This window comes from Dipteris shenzhenensis, chromosome 9 (assembly GCF_047967505.1).
Source record: "Dipteris shenzhenensis isolate YYH24624 ecotype China chromosome 9, Dip_SZ_1.0, whole genome shotgun sequence".
Lineage (NCBI taxonomy): Eukaryota > Viridiplantae > Streptophyta > Polypodiopsida > Gleicheniales > Dipteridaceae > Dipteris > Dipteris shenzhenensis.
Genome location: NC_141604.1, coordinates 48,639,608 through 48,657,273, shown reverse-complemented (window position 1 = coordinate 48,657,273; position 17,666 = coordinate 48,639,608). Strand labels below are relative to the sequence as shown.

General features: G+C 44.3%; 1 protein-coding gene across 1 annotated transcript in view; it reads left to right on the top strand.

The window, feature by feature from the left end:
• LOC147898768 (DEAD/DEAH box RNA helicase family protein) overlaps nucleotides 1–17,666 on the top strand; it is a 178,657-nt gene that overhangs the window by 35,677 nt on the left and 125,314 nt on the right. Inside the window, exons 5-8 of the mRNA XM_087378942.1 lie at nucleotides 477–559; nucleotides 748–892; nucleotides 1,233–1,814; nucleotides 2,389–2,501. Coding sequence (XP_087235068.1) covers nucleotides 477–559; nucleotides 748–892; nucleotides 1,233–1,814; nucleotides 2,389–2,501 — 923 coding nt within the window. The remainder of the gene's footprint in view (nucleotides 1–476; nucleotides 560–747; nucleotides 893–1,232; nucleotides 1,815–2,388; nucleotides 2,502–17,666) is intronic.

The following is a 17,666-nucleotide window of genomic DNA, read 5'->3' as shown; positions in this document are numbered from 1 at the left end:
ATCCAGATTTTTAAGTAAACCAAAGTAGTACCTATATAATAAAAAATCACTTTTTAATGCTCAAAACTGTAGGGTTGCCAAAAAATTGATCTCATATTGTGTTTATGTAAACTATAAGTTGATTTGGATAACATTCAAAGGATTTTATGGTCTGTTGTTTAGCAGTGAGAAGACATTGAATAATCACTTTACTGAGAGATCTTTTTTTTGCAAGTCTAACTGTTGAAAAGCTCATCTATAACTTGCTTATGGTTGCGATTGTAAGTGTAATGAATAAACCTGTACTTCTCCTCATCGTGTATTGTAACTATGTAGAGTTACATGGTATGTCAAAATTTTCTTCCTTTTCGAAGGTGTAACTATCTATTTGAAAGGGACTTTGCTATTTGTTTAGTTCCTTGTTCTCGTGATAGTAGTTTAAAATTTGCTTTTTGATTTTCCTTTGTGGTGAGCTGGTTTCATTTGCGCATTGATAGAAAGAAGATGGCGAGTTGCTGTGGAAGGCGATCTCTTATGAAGCTGAACGGGGTTTCCCAAACTGCATGGGACGGAAGATACGGTATACCTTCTGCTGTAAATTGACGATATGATGCGGATTTGCCACGTCCTTCAACCAAGCTCTTTGATCATGTGGTAGAGCGTTGATTTGTTTGGAGGTTCATGGTAGAAATTTTATTACTGTTTGTTCTTCTTTTCTTTTCATCTGTTGATATGTGCTAAACTTTAGTCTCGCTTCATTGTGCATAGGTTTGGTGAGTTTCTTTCAACAAAGCTTTTTGCGTTGTCCTGTGAACACACATCACATGGTGACAAGACATTGAGTGTTCTGTCTGACTCTGCAAAAAGTTATGAAAGTATGAGTGCATGCGATCGGATAGCTCTTTGTGACAAGGTTAGTTGTCTTTCCCCTTAAGTTTGCAAGAGAAGTGATCCACTGGTGGTTTGCCTATTCTAGCTAGTTCAGGCAACTCGTCTAACTCTGTTCTAAGAGGCTTTTCCTGGGGCTTCATCTCATTATGTGCTGAAGGTTTTTGTTCTGGGAAATCCTAAGTGGACTGTGGCGATTCTATCGGTGATGATAAAAAATGCATGTTTGCAGCACGGTGCTGTACGGATCCTTAAATGTTGAAGCTTGGATTCCAATAGATAGAATCTCAAGGACTTTTCTGATTGGAACAATTGACAATGCCCTCTATCAGGTCTGTACGCTCTTGGGATTTCGTTGTGTTCAGGAGCTCCTAGATCAGAACATAGCCCTCGCAGAGGCTAGCCGAGACCTGCAGGCGAACACTTCTGATACCAAAGGCCTTTCTTCTTCCACAAGTTGCGACAAGGCAAATTTGGAGCATAACAATTTAAAAAAAAGAAATGGACATCGTACTTCGATGCTTCAGAATGTCTCTTATCCGTCTATCGTGTTTGGAAGTAGTGAACGGATTGAATTGTACAACCCTACAGAGGAAGGGAGAGGCATATCGAGATTTTCTGTAACCGAAACATTGGACACTTGTTCAGATAGAAGAGAGGGTGAAAATCTTCTAAATACTTCTACCACAAACTATCCACACGAAGCAGTCCCCAATTTCGATTTTCATGCAAATACAGAGCTGGGGAATTCAAAAACTGACACTTCGGTTCAGAAGTTGAAGCAGGAAAGAGTTCATAATAGTCAAGCCAAGAAACAAAGAAAGATATCAAAGAAAGTTTTCATGAGTGACACTTATGAGAGCTGGCTGCTCAACAAGCCCATTAACTTGGAAAAGAGCCTTTCTCAGCACATGTCCTCTCGGTTGGATGAGCATGGTTTCCACACGGTGATTTTCAGGACTTTTCATTTTTATTGTACAAGATTGTCACATGTATTGCTTAATGACACACACAATGTTGCTTTATTGTGCTGCTTGTTGCTGGTCATGAATTGTCTCTCTTGGTTTGCATGGAGATCCCATATGAAGGTGTCGTGACATTTACACTTTTTCTCAAAATCAACTTGGAACTTCTTTATGCTTTCATCGATAATGTCCAGGTCGTCGAGGAAGTATAGTGCAAGCTGAGCTATCATAGATGTCCTTTGTTATTAAGTCTCCAGCCCTGGAAACTGATTTCTAGATTTGCTCGTGTCAATGATTGTAATATGTAAAGTGATTTTCTAACAGTGCACACTGACATGCTTACAATAAGATGCATTGAGGGAATTATATCACACGGGTTTACTTCGTTCTCAAGAAAGGTTTAGAAATGATAATACATGCATGTTAAGTCTGCCTCGTTGTTTCCTGTTTGCAATCTCTTTTTTTAGGAAAGTGTTTTTCCAAGGTTGGGGAATGTTTGCCTTTATCCATTTTCAACTACACTCTTAGTTCATGGTTTGTTGTCTCAATTTAACAGCTACGGAAACTTTTGCAACATTATCCTCGGACTTACCTGAAATTTCAACAAGCAGGCAAGACTGTGGAGGATGGTCAGTACCTATTGTTCTTTGGCAAGATTGTCTCTTGTAGGTAAGTGGCTTTGTGACTGTGTCATGATATTTCCTGTTCTACTTTTATTAGCTAAATGTTGTTATTAGCTTAGTTAGTGACATTTTGGCTAAGAACACTGTTTTAGGCAGCCTAGCAATGAAATGATTACATACGAGGAGGACATATGTCATATGCATTGGATGCATTCATAAGTTTCTAGGCCTAATCCAAGCGCACAAATGCCAATCTATTATGGGAAAAGGCTGTATTGTGTGTCTCAAACGATCTCCATTGAGTATAAACATAATAAATCAGAGCTCCATAGCTCTAATTAGGATCCCATGTGCCCACTCGTCCCAAGAGCTGCAAGAACCTGATACAATGAGCTGAAAGGGTGGAGCCCCTAAGTGGGCATCAGCACCTGTGACGAATACAAAATAGGAATTTTCTTCAAGACACCAATATGCCAAGAGAAATCTCTTAGCTCATGGAGAAGATGGGATTTGGCAGCACTGGGATGATCATCTGGAAAATGGTCGAGAGCTCAAGCCTAAGAGGGAGTTGATGATGTATGAGATTATGGTGGCATAAAGCGTGTGATAGGGCAGTGCTAGCTATCAATATGTGTGGTCCCTTGTGGTCTACCCTTGTCACTCGTGTTTGCCGTGCCTCCAATTTGATCAACATAGAGGGAAGGTCCCCTAGTCGAATTTGTGCCTTAACCAAGTAGCAAGTATTCCGTGTTTGTGGCTTTGGTCCTCGGGTCAGCCGTCTCTCAGATCCCTGCTGGTCCATGTTGTTTGGCCGGAAAAACCCAGTGATCATGCTTTGAGTAGAGTCTGGCAGTAAGCCTTGATCTTGCCTACGCGTCTTAAGCAAATTCTTCCTTTATATTAGACGGCCTCGTGGATGAAAGCTGCCAGTCATCTCTGATCTAGTTAGGACAAGAAAATAGATAGGGGCGTGAAACCATGTACGTGGATATCAACACCGCTGATTACCCTAGCTGCTAAAGCCATGGATGAGTGACGGCGTTGTAAGAGGCTGAGGTAGACCGAGCATAGGGACATGTCACAGATTTTTATGCACTTGAGTTAGCTCCAAGACATAGTGGGGTGGATCAACGAGAAGGGACGACACGATGCTGTCAAGCCAGAGACGCAAAGACCACACATGACAGAGAGGGTGACCAAAGCATGCACGATCGAGGTCCGATCTATCTCAGCTCTCCTCAAAGGAGACCGCCAAAGATGAGTGTCACTCTTAGCATAATCCATAGGATGCGGAGGTCAAGGAGACCACTGTAGGCCATTCTATGGGATATCCGTAGGTGCCACTCATTCCTTGGTATATCCCTTGTAGGCCTAATTACAGTTAGTTAGGTTAGTTGGTACAGTTAGTACATGTATCACTTAGGACGACACCTAGTCTAGTTAGGGCATTTAGCCCTAGGGTTTTGTTATGTTGGCTCTCTCTTGAGCCTCCACTCTTAGTTTTGCAGCAATTCATTACAACATCTCGTTTTTTGTCTTCTCACCTCCATTTTTGAGCTTCCATTGCTTGCCATAGCCTACAGTGGTATCAGAGCAGGTCAAGAATCCATTCCCTCAGACATTGACAGCTTTTCCAAGCTGTTTGGCAGCCTCTTGAGCCCTCATTCTTGCTGGTCTGTTGGTGTACTACACATTCGTGAGCACCTATGGCCTCCTCAAGCATTTCCATCACAAGAACTTCCTTCTTGGCTATCACGACTTTCTCTTCCAAGCCACGTTTTCTGATCACGGGAGTAGCACCATCTTAACCACCCAGCCAAACTGCCAAAGCTCAAAAGCAAGAGAGAGAGAGCTATTTTTGAAATCACGTAATTACCCAATTCTCCATTCTCTCACAAGCTTTGACACCCCAATTCCCTAGATAGATCTAGATGCCATATGTCATCCATATAGGGCCTTACTAATGCAACAGTTCACCCCTCTCTTGGGATGCATTTAATTCCTTGCCCCTAGGCACATTCTTTGCACTAGGCCCCTGGTCTCAGATCTATCTAGTCCGGTGCTATCAGCCCTCACCTAGGACCTTGACATTAATCCCTCCCGATCATTTACATAAAGCGCAAACACATATATTACAAAGATAGATCCTATAAGGGAAATGTCGACTGATTCTTCCGAGGTCATGCTACCTCGGCTAGAGCGTAACATTCCTTCCCTCTTCAGACATCAGCGTCCTCGATGATAAAGTCTGGGAACACTCTCCGCAACTGATATACGGACTCCCAAGTAGCTTCGGATAGAGGCTGACCATGCCATGCAACCAACACCGTGGGTATCTTCCGATTTCGTATTTGCATTGTTCCTCGGTCCAGGATTCTTGTTGGTTTGCGCCTTGCAATATCCTCTATCTCCTGAAACAAAACCACACCTTCGATTAGTGAGTCACCAGTATGTAAAAATTTCTTTAAGCGTGAAACATGAAAAACCGGGTGCACCTTACACCCCTGTGGCAATTCTAATTTATAGGCTACACTGCCTATTCTTTTCAGAATTAACCACGGCCCACAGTATCGAGGTGATAACTTAGCACACTCTCCTGAAGTCAACGACTTCGAGTGCGAAGGAATTCTGAGAAAAACTTTTTCTCCTTCTTCAAATACTCTTATAGACCGATTTTCATCCGCATACACCTTGGCTCTATCCATAGCCTGGCGGATATTAGCTCTCGCAAGTGCTAGCATCTCCCGCATCTGAACTACAAAGTTCGCGGCACTAGGCACTTTCTGAGGTACTCCAACTATAGTTGGATTGGCTGGCCTATAACCATAGTTCAGCTCAAACGGACTGAACCCAGTAGATGAATGTTTCCTGTCATTGTAGGCAAACTCCAACAATGGCAACCACTTGTCCCATGTATGTTGCCTCAATGACACATATGCTCTCAGCATATCCTCTAAAGTCTGGTTGACTCTCTCCGTCTGACCATCCGTCTCAGGATGATCCCCACTACTCATTCCCAACTCAGTCCTTAGTGTCTCAAATACCGCAGTCCAAAAGTGACCGGTAAACCTGACATCTCTGTCTGACACTATGGATCTAGGCAATCCATGCAGACGAAAAATATGTCTAATAAACAAATCCGCTACTTGCGGGGCACTAACAGACTCTCTAGTCGGAATGAAGTGAGCCATCTTGGTTAGACGATCAACCACCACAAGGATAGAATTATACCCTCCTTGTGTTGCAGGTAACCCTACAATAAAATCCATGGAAATGCTCTCCCACTTACTTAGTGGTATTTCCAAGGGTTGTAAAAGTCCGGGTGGCTTCACCCGCTCGGCCTTACTTACCTGACACGAGAAACACCGTGTCACATATTCATGAATATGCTTTTTCATCTTTGGCCAAAAGAAGTCTCGCTTCACGAGATCATACGTCTTCTCGACACCTGGATGTCCCGCACACGGGCTATCATGGCATTGTCGAATGACTCTCTGCCTGAGATCATTCTGACCAGGTACTACAACCTTGCCATTTCTAACTAGCATACCATCCCTTATGGTATATCTTGCATAAGTTTGGCCTTTTCTGGATGCCAGGTCATCCTTTTCATTTTCCCCGGGTTTTAACACATGAGCCTTAGGCCATAAGCTCTGGACAAACTCGTCCACCTTCTGAGTTTCTTTTATTTCGGTCATTAGAGCGCTCTCTAATACCGTGAAACTCAGGTTGTGCATAATGCGAGATAACGCATCAGCTACCTTATTGTCTTTTCCTCTTCGGTACCGAATCGTAAGATTAAACTCCTGCATGAGCTCTGCCCACCTAGCTTGGCGGCCCCTCAAGTCAGGCTGTTTACAGAAATGTTTCAGAGTATCATGATCCACATCCACATAAAACTCTGAACCATACAGATAATGCCTCCATGTTTTCAAAGCATGGATAACAGCATACAACTCCAATTCATGAGTTGGCCAATTCCTTTGAGAGGGAGAAAGCTTCTTGCTTTCGAAGGCTACTGGCCTTCCCTCTTGAAGGAGGACTGCTCCTACCGCAATGCCACTTGCATCGGTTTCTAGGAACAACGGTTTCTGGGGATCAACTATTTTTAACACCGGTCCTGAGACCACAGCTTGTTTTATGGTGTTAAAACTTTCTTGTTGATTCTGTCCCCAAATAAAAGGTACTTTACCTGAGGTTAGATCAGTCAATGGCGATACTATTCCGGAATATCCTTTGATATGCCTTCTATAAAACTGGACAAATCCCAAGAATGATCGCAACGCGGTCAGACTCTGAGGGATTGGCCAAGTTAGTATCGCAGCCACTTTCTTCGGATCCATTTCTACCCCTTGTGGAGTAATTATGAACCCTAGATACTCAAGCCTAACCATACACAGTATAGTTTTCTTTTTATTCACATATAGACTGGCTTTCCTCAAAGTACTGAACACTATCCTTAAGTGTTCACGATGCTCAGTAATGCTTTTACTGAATATCAAGATATCGTCAATAAAATGTACTACGAACTTTCCGATATACGGTCGTAGTAAATCGTTCATAAGCATGACGAAAGTCGCTGGAGCATTGGTAAGTCCGAAGGGCATTACCAAAAACTCATAATGACCAAACCTGCTTCTAAAAGCGGTTTTATGCACATCCTCGGCTCTAATCCGGATCTGATGATAGCCGCACTTAAGATCTATCTTGCTGAAAATTACGGCTCCATGTAATGCATCTAGCAAATCATCAATCCGAGCCATCGGATACCTGTGCTTGACAGTGATATTATTTAATGCTCTGTAATCTATACAGAGGCGAAACGTATCATCCTTTTTCCTCTTTAATATCACTGGTGAAGCAAAAGGTGAGAAACTTGGTTGAATCTGCCCCAACTTGAGGTATTCTTCCAGTTGCCTACGCACCTCCGCTTCTTCAGTAAAACTCATTCTATAGGGAGGTCTATTTACAGGTTCTGCCCCCGGGATCAGTTCAATCTTATGCTGAACTTTCCGTTCTGGAGGTAACCCATAAGGTAGTTCATCCCTAAAACATTCAGAGAACTCCTCTGTTATAAGATTAGCCAGCTTGGCCATCTCATCACTTTGCATAACATCAGTGCTAGCCGAAGACTCATCCACCGACTCTACCGATGCTGTGCAAAGGTATAAAGACTCTACTTGAGCCTTTCTGATTTCCATCACGGAAACCAACGGTCCCTGAGGTATATCTCTTCCACCTCGCAAGACATAAAGCACATCATTCATCTTGAATTGATATACGTGCTTTTTCCAATCAATGGCTGGATTCTTCCTAGAATGCCACGCCATTCCCAGGGCTATATCCGCATGAGCAAGCTTGGTTATTTCAAAATCAAGCTTCTCAGTATAGTCCTGAATCTGAAGCTCCAACTGGGTAACCCTTTGGTCCCATACTTCAGTTGAACTTCCATCAGCCATCCTGACTGTATACGCATAGTCAGATGGACTTGTTTTCAATTTCAGCCTCTTCACGAGCTTGGAGTTAATCACATTGTGAGTTGACGCTGAGTCAAACAACACAATGACATCATGATTGGCCACTTGCCCTTTCATTTTGATTAGCTCCGTATCATTGAAGGCTGTATACCCCGTTGCTGCGGGCTTAGATAGGATGTTATCAGGTGCACTCGTCACTAACTTAGTAACAGACACACAAAACAAACAAGGTACTAACCTCTGAGAAGATCCCGCTAGCTGAATCTGCATCTCTTCCGCTCTGGGACTTCCCTGCATCTCCACGTCGCACTCTGAGATCACCATCTCAGCCATCCGACGATCTTTATTACGTGGACAATCTCTCCACTGATGAGGTTGAAGGCAACCAAAGCATAAGCCTTCTCTCCTCGCTTTTTCCCTTTGTTCCGGGTTCAAGGGAGACTTAGACCAAGCCCGGGCTGCCATTGGAGTTACTTTTCTCTTCACTCCAATGGTGGTACTTGGTTTAGGAGTTTCAGCCGGTCTCGCCTGCTTGGCTTGACCACTCGGCTGCGAACCACTCCCTTTACTAGTCCACTTCTTCTTAAACCCAGATTTCTTTGGATACCCATACTGGGTTCCGACCTGTGCAAACCCACTTGGCTTGCTGCCCTTGGCATCCTCATAGTTCAAGGCTATAGCTATTGCATCATCTAGCGTGTTCGCGTACTTAGCCCGAACTTCCATTTTTATTCGGTCATTCAATCCAAATATGAAATCTTTCACTTGGATTGATTGAGGCAGGGGTTCATCAACCTTCATTACACTCTCTCGAAACTTATCAGTGTATTCTGCCACTGATAAATTTCTCTGACGCAGGTTCCTATATTGATCCCAAGCTCGGGATGCCTCGTCAGGAGGTAAGAAGTGTTTCCTGAACTCTCTTTTAAACCCCTCCCAGGTAGTGGATGCTATGCCATCCTTTTGTTGCTTAATCCACCACCGATCCGCTGCCTCACTAAACATGTGGGTGGCCTCGCGGATCTTTTTGATGTCATTTCTGATCTCACAAATGGCGAACGCCTCGTCCCATTTGTGTAACCATGTCTCAATGACATCGGAGCTACGGTCGTTCATCCGACCAGAATACTTTTCCGGTCTGTAATTGGCAATAATTGGCACTTTTGCCTTCCTAGGCTCGACCGTATGGACACTAGACTCCGGTTCCATTGGAGCCTTTCCCTTCTCCTCTCGAGAAGGTCTGGCAGACATACTCTGGAGTGTTCTCCTAAGTTCGGACTGCCCTGCATTAGCTTGTAATTGCTGTGCTAACAACTGTTGTAAGGCATCCTCCAACAATGCAATTCTGCCAGATAAGGTATGAGCTACTGGGCGCGATCCCTGCTGGGTCGGCCGGACTCCTGATTCACCAGGGTCCCTCCTGGAAGCCCCTTCTTCTGCTTCCATTTAGTTCAGTAGGCGTTTTGTTTTGGGGTTTCTTTTTTTTTTTTTTTTTTAAAAAAACACCCCTAGAACACTGTAATCAAAAGCTGACACAATTCAGGGTACTGACACTCTGAACACAATTCCCTATACTAGGGAACTCCTGCAACCTGACATGCACACTAATTACGTATCTGACACAGGCATATGCATTTAATCCCGCCTTTCCCTATACTAGGGAAGCTACTGCATTTTACTCTGACTGAAGCCCACCGGCATATTCTCAAGCATAGTCTGTCCTTACTACAGCATTAAATTCTATGCTTACTTGTCGCTTTTCACGCAAACGGAGTATCAGCAACCAACCAGGGAAAAAAACACAGAATCGACAGAAATGACAAAGAACCTTCCTGGTCTATGAATTTTGATCCAAACCCAAAAGGGAAAATAGGTAGGAAGCTCCCTGGAATTCGAGTTCTGCAACCAGCTAAATTCAATCCTTGTTCTCCAGCCTGCGCGTCGCCCTATCAGCGTTGACCGAAGACCAAATATACCACGCTTCCGCTGCGCTCCGTCAGGTCCGCTCAACTGTGCCAATCGTGGGAGGGCTGCACTAGACTCCTCGTCGGATCAACGGCGTATCCCATCCAGGTCTTCCGTTAGATTCCCAAAAGGCATCGCGACACGGTCCATGCTCTACGCCAGGCGATCGCTCGAGTGCCTAGGCACCTTTCTTTTTCAGACGCGTACGTAAAAGAATGGCGAACTGCTATGCTTCGTCGCACGTCAGCACTTTTCGTTCGCTTCCTCTCCTACCCCGCTCCGTGCAGCTTACGCAATCGTAATACCCATTTGACGCGATCGTCAGACGGACCCTTTTCACCCCTCTCTTGGATCGCTCCAACAGCCCGTTCGTCGATTCACCCTTCCTTCCAACCTTCAGCTCTGATACCAAATATCACGACTTTCTCTTCCAAGCCACGTTTTCTGATCACGGGAGTAGCACCATCTTAACCACCCAGCCAAACTGCCAAAGCTCAAAAGCAAGAGAGAGAGAGCTATTTTTGAAATCACGTAATTACCCAATTCTCCATTCTCTCACAAGCTTTGACACCCCAATTCTCTAGATAGATCTAGATGCCATATGTCATCCATATAGGGCCTTACTAATGCAACAGTTCACCCCTCTCTTGGGATGCATTTAATTCCTTGCCCCTAGGCACATTCTTTGCACTAGGCCCCTGGTCTCAGATCTATCTAGTCCGGTGCTATCAGCCCTCACCTAGGACCTTGACATTAATCCCTCCCGATCATTTACATAAAGCGCAAACACATATATTACAAAGATAGATCCTATAAGGGAAATGTCGACTGATTCTTCCGAGGTCATGCTACCTCGGCTAGAGCGTAACATTGGCGCACGGGAAATTAGCATTTCAGAGTGTCTTTTGCTCAAATCAGTGCATTTATTGCTGCATTTACTGCTGCATCTCCAGCCGCCTGTGGTACGGAATTCCATACAGCTTGTAAGGCCTGTACGGATTGCTGGCAGATGCATTAAATGCTGGTACGGAGGTATACGGACCTGTTGATGCCTGTTTTCGACTCGTACAAACTATTTTCAGCACCCTCTTTTCACACGTGTGGTCCGTACAACAATACGGACTGCTGTACGGTCTTTTTTGGTGCTGTATGGATCTGTTCGAAGGTCATTCCAGCTAGTTAGAGGTTCATTTCAGCAATTTGAAGCTCTCTGGTGCTCTCTCGTGAAGCGTGCCGGTTGTTGAAGACATTTGGAGATTGTTGAAGGGATCTGGAGACCTCTCCTTGAGCCCATTTCTTCTTTTTTGGTCTCCCTTTGCCTCGGGCTGCAAGTACCCCTCCATTGGATCACTCTCCTCCATTTCCAAGTGCTCTCCTCCTCGTGGGAGCACTTTCTCTTGCTGTAATTCTCATTTTCAGCCCTCCCTTGGCATCTCTCATTGCCATTTTCTCTCATTTTCACCTCTCTTTCAAGGGTGAATCCCTTTGCTCGCATTTAGAGCCTTTTCCCTGTTGTCTTATTAGGCTACATCATTGGGTAAGCCGTTGTTGCATTGGTTATTTCCAATTTCTGCTTCATTTGCATTTTGGAAAGGCCCTGTGTTGCCTTTTTCCAACAGGTACACCTTGGGACCATCGAGTCTTTTGCAGTGATAAGCTTTGAAGCTTGAGCAGAATTTTGCCAGTTGATTTTGAAAGGTTGCTTTCCTTACAGTTGCATTGTCAGATTGGTGCTTTTGCCTTGCATTTTTGGCACAATGGCTGGCAATAAGGATGATTTGTTTGGGATGCTTGGGGCTAATGACAAGCTTGATTGCACAAATTATCCCATGTGGTCATACATGATGGGGCATGTATTGGTTGCCAAGAATTTGCGGCACATTGTTTCAGGCTATGAGGTCTTGATCGGGACATTGACTAGAGGGCTGTATAGACTTGATGCCTATGATAGATGCTTGGATGATGCTGGACTTGTAGATGCAGATGCCTGTTCTCTTGACTTCTCTGCCATGGCAGATACTCATTTGTGGCATGAGAGGTTTGGACACCTCAACTTAGGGGCTTTGGTGAAGTTATATAAGGATGGTATGGTTTTTGATCTTCCTAAAATGCATATGCCTTCCAAGCATGTTTGTGAACCTTGTTCGCTTGGTAAGATGCACCGTTATGCATATTGCAAGGATGGGAGAGTTGGTGCCTCACACAAGCCTTATTTCATCCATCCTGTGTGAGAAAAGCCCGCCTCTTACGGCATGTTAGTTGCCGTGAGATTCGCTGTGCCTTGTGTGTCATCTGATGGCTCAAGGCTCGCTCATGTGTGAGGCGAGATCTTGATATACATTTGCTATTCTCTCTCTCTCTCTCTCTCTCTCACACAGCCCCCTCCAAGCCGGCCCCCTTCCCATCAGCCCCTTTGCCCCCCCTGCTTGTTGCGCGAACCCCCTAAGCACGGGTTGCAGCCTGCATCGCAGGGCTATTTAGTCCCCCCTGCCTTCATCCCCTCCTTGCAGTGCGCGGGCTGTCCAGCCCCCCACCAGGCCGTTTGGGCACGCTACTGCACCACGAGGGCCGCCCCACAGATTTGGGCTGCTCCAACCTCCCCTGCCTCCCTGTGTGCCTCCACACACAGAAGTGGGGCTGCTCCCAACCCCCATACCTCCTCCACGCAACTTGCAGGACTCCAAGAATCCGTTGCAGCCACTCATGTAACTGCACAGCAGCAATAAACTCCTTCAAGAAATCAAGAAAATCAAGAAACCCTCGAGACGGCAAGGGGACACCCTGAGGAGGACTCACACTCAGTAAATACCTTTCTTTTGAAGACCCCGGGACACCCAGGCTCTAATTTCATGTACACATATGAAATGTGAGAAGATTACAGCATGAAGGCATGGAATACATGGGGAAATAGAAGGAAAAACAGAGAAAACATTACAAACAGCAAGCAAATATACATGGCAAGTAAGTGAGAGCACAGGAAACCTATTACACTCAAAAAGCAGAGACTTGCAGAATCACAATGGCTACATGAGGGTGTGTGGACGACACTTGGGGTAAATAAGCACTGGAGGCTGCCATAAATGCCTACACAGCAGGAGGGCCACCCAAAGGTATCTCGGATGTCATCTCTCACTTTCATAAAATTTGTCTTGTGCTAGTTGAGAAGGTTGATGGGCTTGGCTAAATAAAAAACCACATGTTGATAAAGCATTTGCTTAGGTCAACAAGCAAGGTGCACAGATGCAAGAGGAATGGCGGAAGAAGAAAAGCAAGGACGAGGAGAGGGAGAAAGAGTAGCATGGGAATCAGAGGGGACCAGCCTTAAAGACCAAATGCAAGCTATGGGAACTAAATTGCAACAGTTGAGAGATACACAAGGAGTTCCAGAAGGAACATGTAAGGCAATGGAAGAGCTCAAATCTGAGAATGAAAAACTTAGGAAACACTTAGCATCCTTGCAGAACACTATACTTGTGGATATCAAGTTCTCTTTGATGGTGTTAGGTGTGCAGTCTAGGATGTTACACATGCCTTTAGCATGGTGTTGATTGGTACATTGCTTAGAGGACTTTACAGACTTGATGCATATGACAGATGCTTGGATAATGCTAGACTTGCAGATGCAGATACTGATGCTGTTGATGTTTCTACCATGGCAAATACTCATTTATGGCATGAGAAGTTTTGGACATCTCCACTTTGGAGGTGTGGTAAAGTTGCATAAAGAAGATATGGTTGTTGATCTTCCTAACATGCATATGCCTTACAAGCATGTCTGTGAAGCATGTTTACTTGGAAAAATGCACCGGTTTACATTTCCCAACAAGGATGGGAGAGTTGGTGCACCTCGCAAGCTGTATTTGATTCATAATGATGTTACTCATGGAGGATTTTACTATTTGGTCACTTTCATTGATGACTTTACCAGATACACTTGGATTTTTGCCTTGAAATCCAAATATGAAGTCTTTGCATGTTTTTAGACATTTCATTGCCTTAGTAGAGAATGAAAGCGGGCTGAAAATTGACCACATAAATACAGACCGAGGGAGGGGGGGTTGAATACATGTTAAAGGAATTTGCTGATTTTTTGGCCTCACGAGGCATACATCATCAATGCTCTGTGCTTTATACTCCATAGATTCCTGTGACTGAAAGAAAGAATAGATCGGTCATGGAGATGGCCAAGTGTATGCTAAAAGGGAAGCACTAGCCTATTAAATTGTGGTTGGATGCCGTCATGTGTGCAAACTATATTTTGAAAAGATGCCCAACCAAGGCATGAAAAACCATTACACCTTCTGAGGCTTGGACATGCCACAAGCCCATGATTTCTCACATGAGATCTTTTGGTTGCTTGACATATGCACATGTGTCTTCACTGACACGAACAAAGTTGGATGACAAAGCTATCAAATGCATTTTTATTGGGTATAGCTCAGAGCTCTACCAGCCCCGCATGGGCAAAGTTTTTGTTAATAGAGATGTTTTTAATGAGTCATCATCCCTGCCTTTGCTGGACTGTCAAAAACAGCCCACAGTTGATGCTTCGGATATCTTTGACAGCTTGATGCCTTTGTTTCAGTCAGACCCCCATGATGATACTACATCTGAGGTTCCTCCTCCTCCTTCAAATGGTCATTTACAGCTGCTTGTGCAGTCTGAAAATCAGCATGATTTACAGCCTGATATGCCTCCGATTGATCGGGATATTGTGCACATGGCCATTGACCAAGAGAGAGCTGAAATTCAGGACCCCAAAAGGCTTCCCCGTTGGGTGCTAGGGTGTGAGTGTGTAGCCTATAAAACGATGTACTTCACTTATCTTAATGAATGAATGAAAGCCTTCTTCATGTCTTCATTTGAGCATTATTTCCTCACACCCTAATTCTCTCTCTCTCTCTCTCTCTCCCCCCCATGTTTCTAACATGGTATCAGAGCCACCTTCCATAGCTGCCACGTCACCCTAGCCCTAACCTTAAGTTTGCTTCAGCCCTTCTTCCTGCAGCCTGCAGCCGCCTCAGCCCTGCTCCATTTCACCCCTTGTTCATTTCCGCTTCTTGCTATCTCTTCCTCTCAGCTAGCTCATTCCGTCTCCATTCTGCCTTCTCTTTGCAGCTATTTGCTTCAGTTGTTGCCTCTTTTCAGCCTTTTTTGCCTCCATAGCCAGCCGCCTTGATTCGAGACCTTTTGGAGCTCTAGGCGCCCTTCACAGCCTCCTTCCTTGCTGGTCAGATCATTGCGCCTGCACGTGTGGAACTTCAAGTGTATTTCAAAGCACTTCATCGCTGAATCTAGGGTTACTGAGCTCCTGCAGCATAGCCACCTTCAATAGAGCAGATTCGGAGGTTTTCAACGCCAAGAACAGCCTTTTATTGCTGTTTTTGTGGCATTTTGGAGCATTTTTTTGGCTTCCAGCATATCTACATTAGCCTCCTTTCACATATGCAACCTGTTTTTGCATTTCGAAGTGCTCTTGTGAGCCGTTTTGAGGGGTTTGGACCTGTTGCAGCACTCAGTTCCGCATCTTGAGGTTGCTGCTGCTTACAGCATCGATTTTGCTGTCTTGGTTCCGCTGTGTGCATTTCGGAGCACCTCAGGCCATTGATTGCTTGCTGCAGACCTAGACCAACCGACTCAGTTGTTGGTTATCCATTTCAGGCTGCTGTCCACTCTCATGAAGCTATTTTCAATCATGACCTCCTTGTCTTTAAGTTCTATCCTCGTGGAGAAGTTTAAGGGGGAAGGTTTTCCCACATGGCAAACCAAAATGCAGCTTCTCCTTATGTGTAAAGGAGTTTGGGATGTTGTTGAGGATGACCAGGTTGAGTTACTTGATCAACAACACCAAAGGATTTGAAAGCAGTGTAATGCTAAGGCCATTGTCCTCATTGGTCTTTGCTTAGCTGACTCTCTCATCCATCATGTGGATTTCAAGTCAACAGCTAAGTAGATTTGGAGTCGCCTCGAGACGTTCTTTGGTAATAAAATCACCAACTCTAAAGTCTTTTTGAAGCTCAAATTTTATGATATGAAAATGGAATAGAGTGATGAGTTGAGTGATCATCTAGCGCAAATTCAATCTCTTGTTCAACAACTCTCAAGTTTGAAAAGTGTCCCTGATGATGAAGATAAGATGGCGGTCCTTATGAAAAGTATACATGTAATTTCTCGCTTTGAGCACACTCTTGAGATCCTTCGTCTTGCCACTACCACGTTTGATGATATGGTGGCACTCCGCATTGAGAAGGACCGTCGCAATAAGGAAGCTGCTCTTGCCTCTCCTGTTGATCATGCATTTGCTTCCATAAGAAAAGTACTAGTCTATGTGTGTGAGTCTTGTGTGAATAACCACCATATAGCTTTGCCCTTTTCGTACATTGCTCAGTTTCGTTATCCGTACATCTGTACAAGCTCTGTCATTTTTCGTATGCTGTACAAGCTCTGTCCTTTGTCCTTTTTTGTACCCTGTATAGTTTCGTCGTACGTACGCCGTACATAATTGTTAGTACAGTTTGGTCTGTGCATCCTTGCAGAGTTGTCTGTGCAGAATTGTCCGTACAGTTTTGTCGTCTGTACATAATCGTATGTGCAGGTTTGCATGCTGTTGCTGGTTGCTTTGCCGTAAATGCCCTTTCACGACTGTCAGCCGTACAGTTTTGTCAGGATTCCGTACTGTCCCTCTTCTATTCTATCTCTTGTCTTGCAGGTATATGGGGTTTTGGTGTTTTCTTGCAGGAGAAAACCTTTCAGAAGGAAAGGTCAGGTCAGAAAAAAAAACAAAAGCAGGTGATGGGTCAGGATGACCCTCTTCATGCCTCCACAGAGGCTCAGCTTGTTTATGAAGTGATGCATGAGGGTTTTGAGGAGACTCGAAAGAGTCGGTTCCCAAGATGGACATCATGGTTGAGGTGGATGATATCTTTGATCCCGTACAATATTATGCTAAGCATGCTATCATCATTTTCTTTCCGGGACATATGCTTGCTGTTGCAGATGTTGGTAATTGGTTGACTAGAACCTTGAGTGGTTGCTATGGTAGAAAAGTCGTAATGCAGCAAGGGGTTTTTTGAGATAATCACGACTGATGAAGAGCATAAACAGATTTTATTGGAGGATTCTCCTCTCTTTTATGAACATCAGATGGTTCATGTGTTGCCTTGGTCCCCTATCAGGGATTATCAGCATTTGATTCGATATCGCTCTCCTGTATGGGTAGAAGTGGTCGATTTTCTCCAATGCTTAGCCTCTCTTCTACCAAAAATTGCAGCTTGTATTGGTAAGGTGGTTTGTCCATCGAGACCAAATGGCAATTCCAACAGATTTTGTGGTTTGTGGGACATTGATAATCCGACCCCAGAATCATATTCTATCATAGTCAACAATGTTTCGATGGGCAGTGCCTTTTATAAGCTGAGGTGGGGTTTATTTGCAAGTGCATGCTTTGAATGTAAGAAATTTGGGCACCTTGCTTCCCAATGCCCTTCACGTGTTCACAAAATGCCATTGGAGGCTGAATCTCTCCCGCTTCAGAATAAGAATTCTAATGCCTCTTCTGTGATGAAGAATAAGGGTATTCGACAGCTTTTTGTTGAAAAGGTAAAAGGCAAAACGCAGGTTGCATCGAATGATAATACTCCTTTTTTTGTGCCATTTATTCCTCAACGACAGGTGAGAGAAAAAAATATGACTGAAGCATGGCAAACTCCTAGAAAATTTATCTTGCCTAAGAGACCCTTGCATTCTAGGACTTGGAATGGTGCATCTTC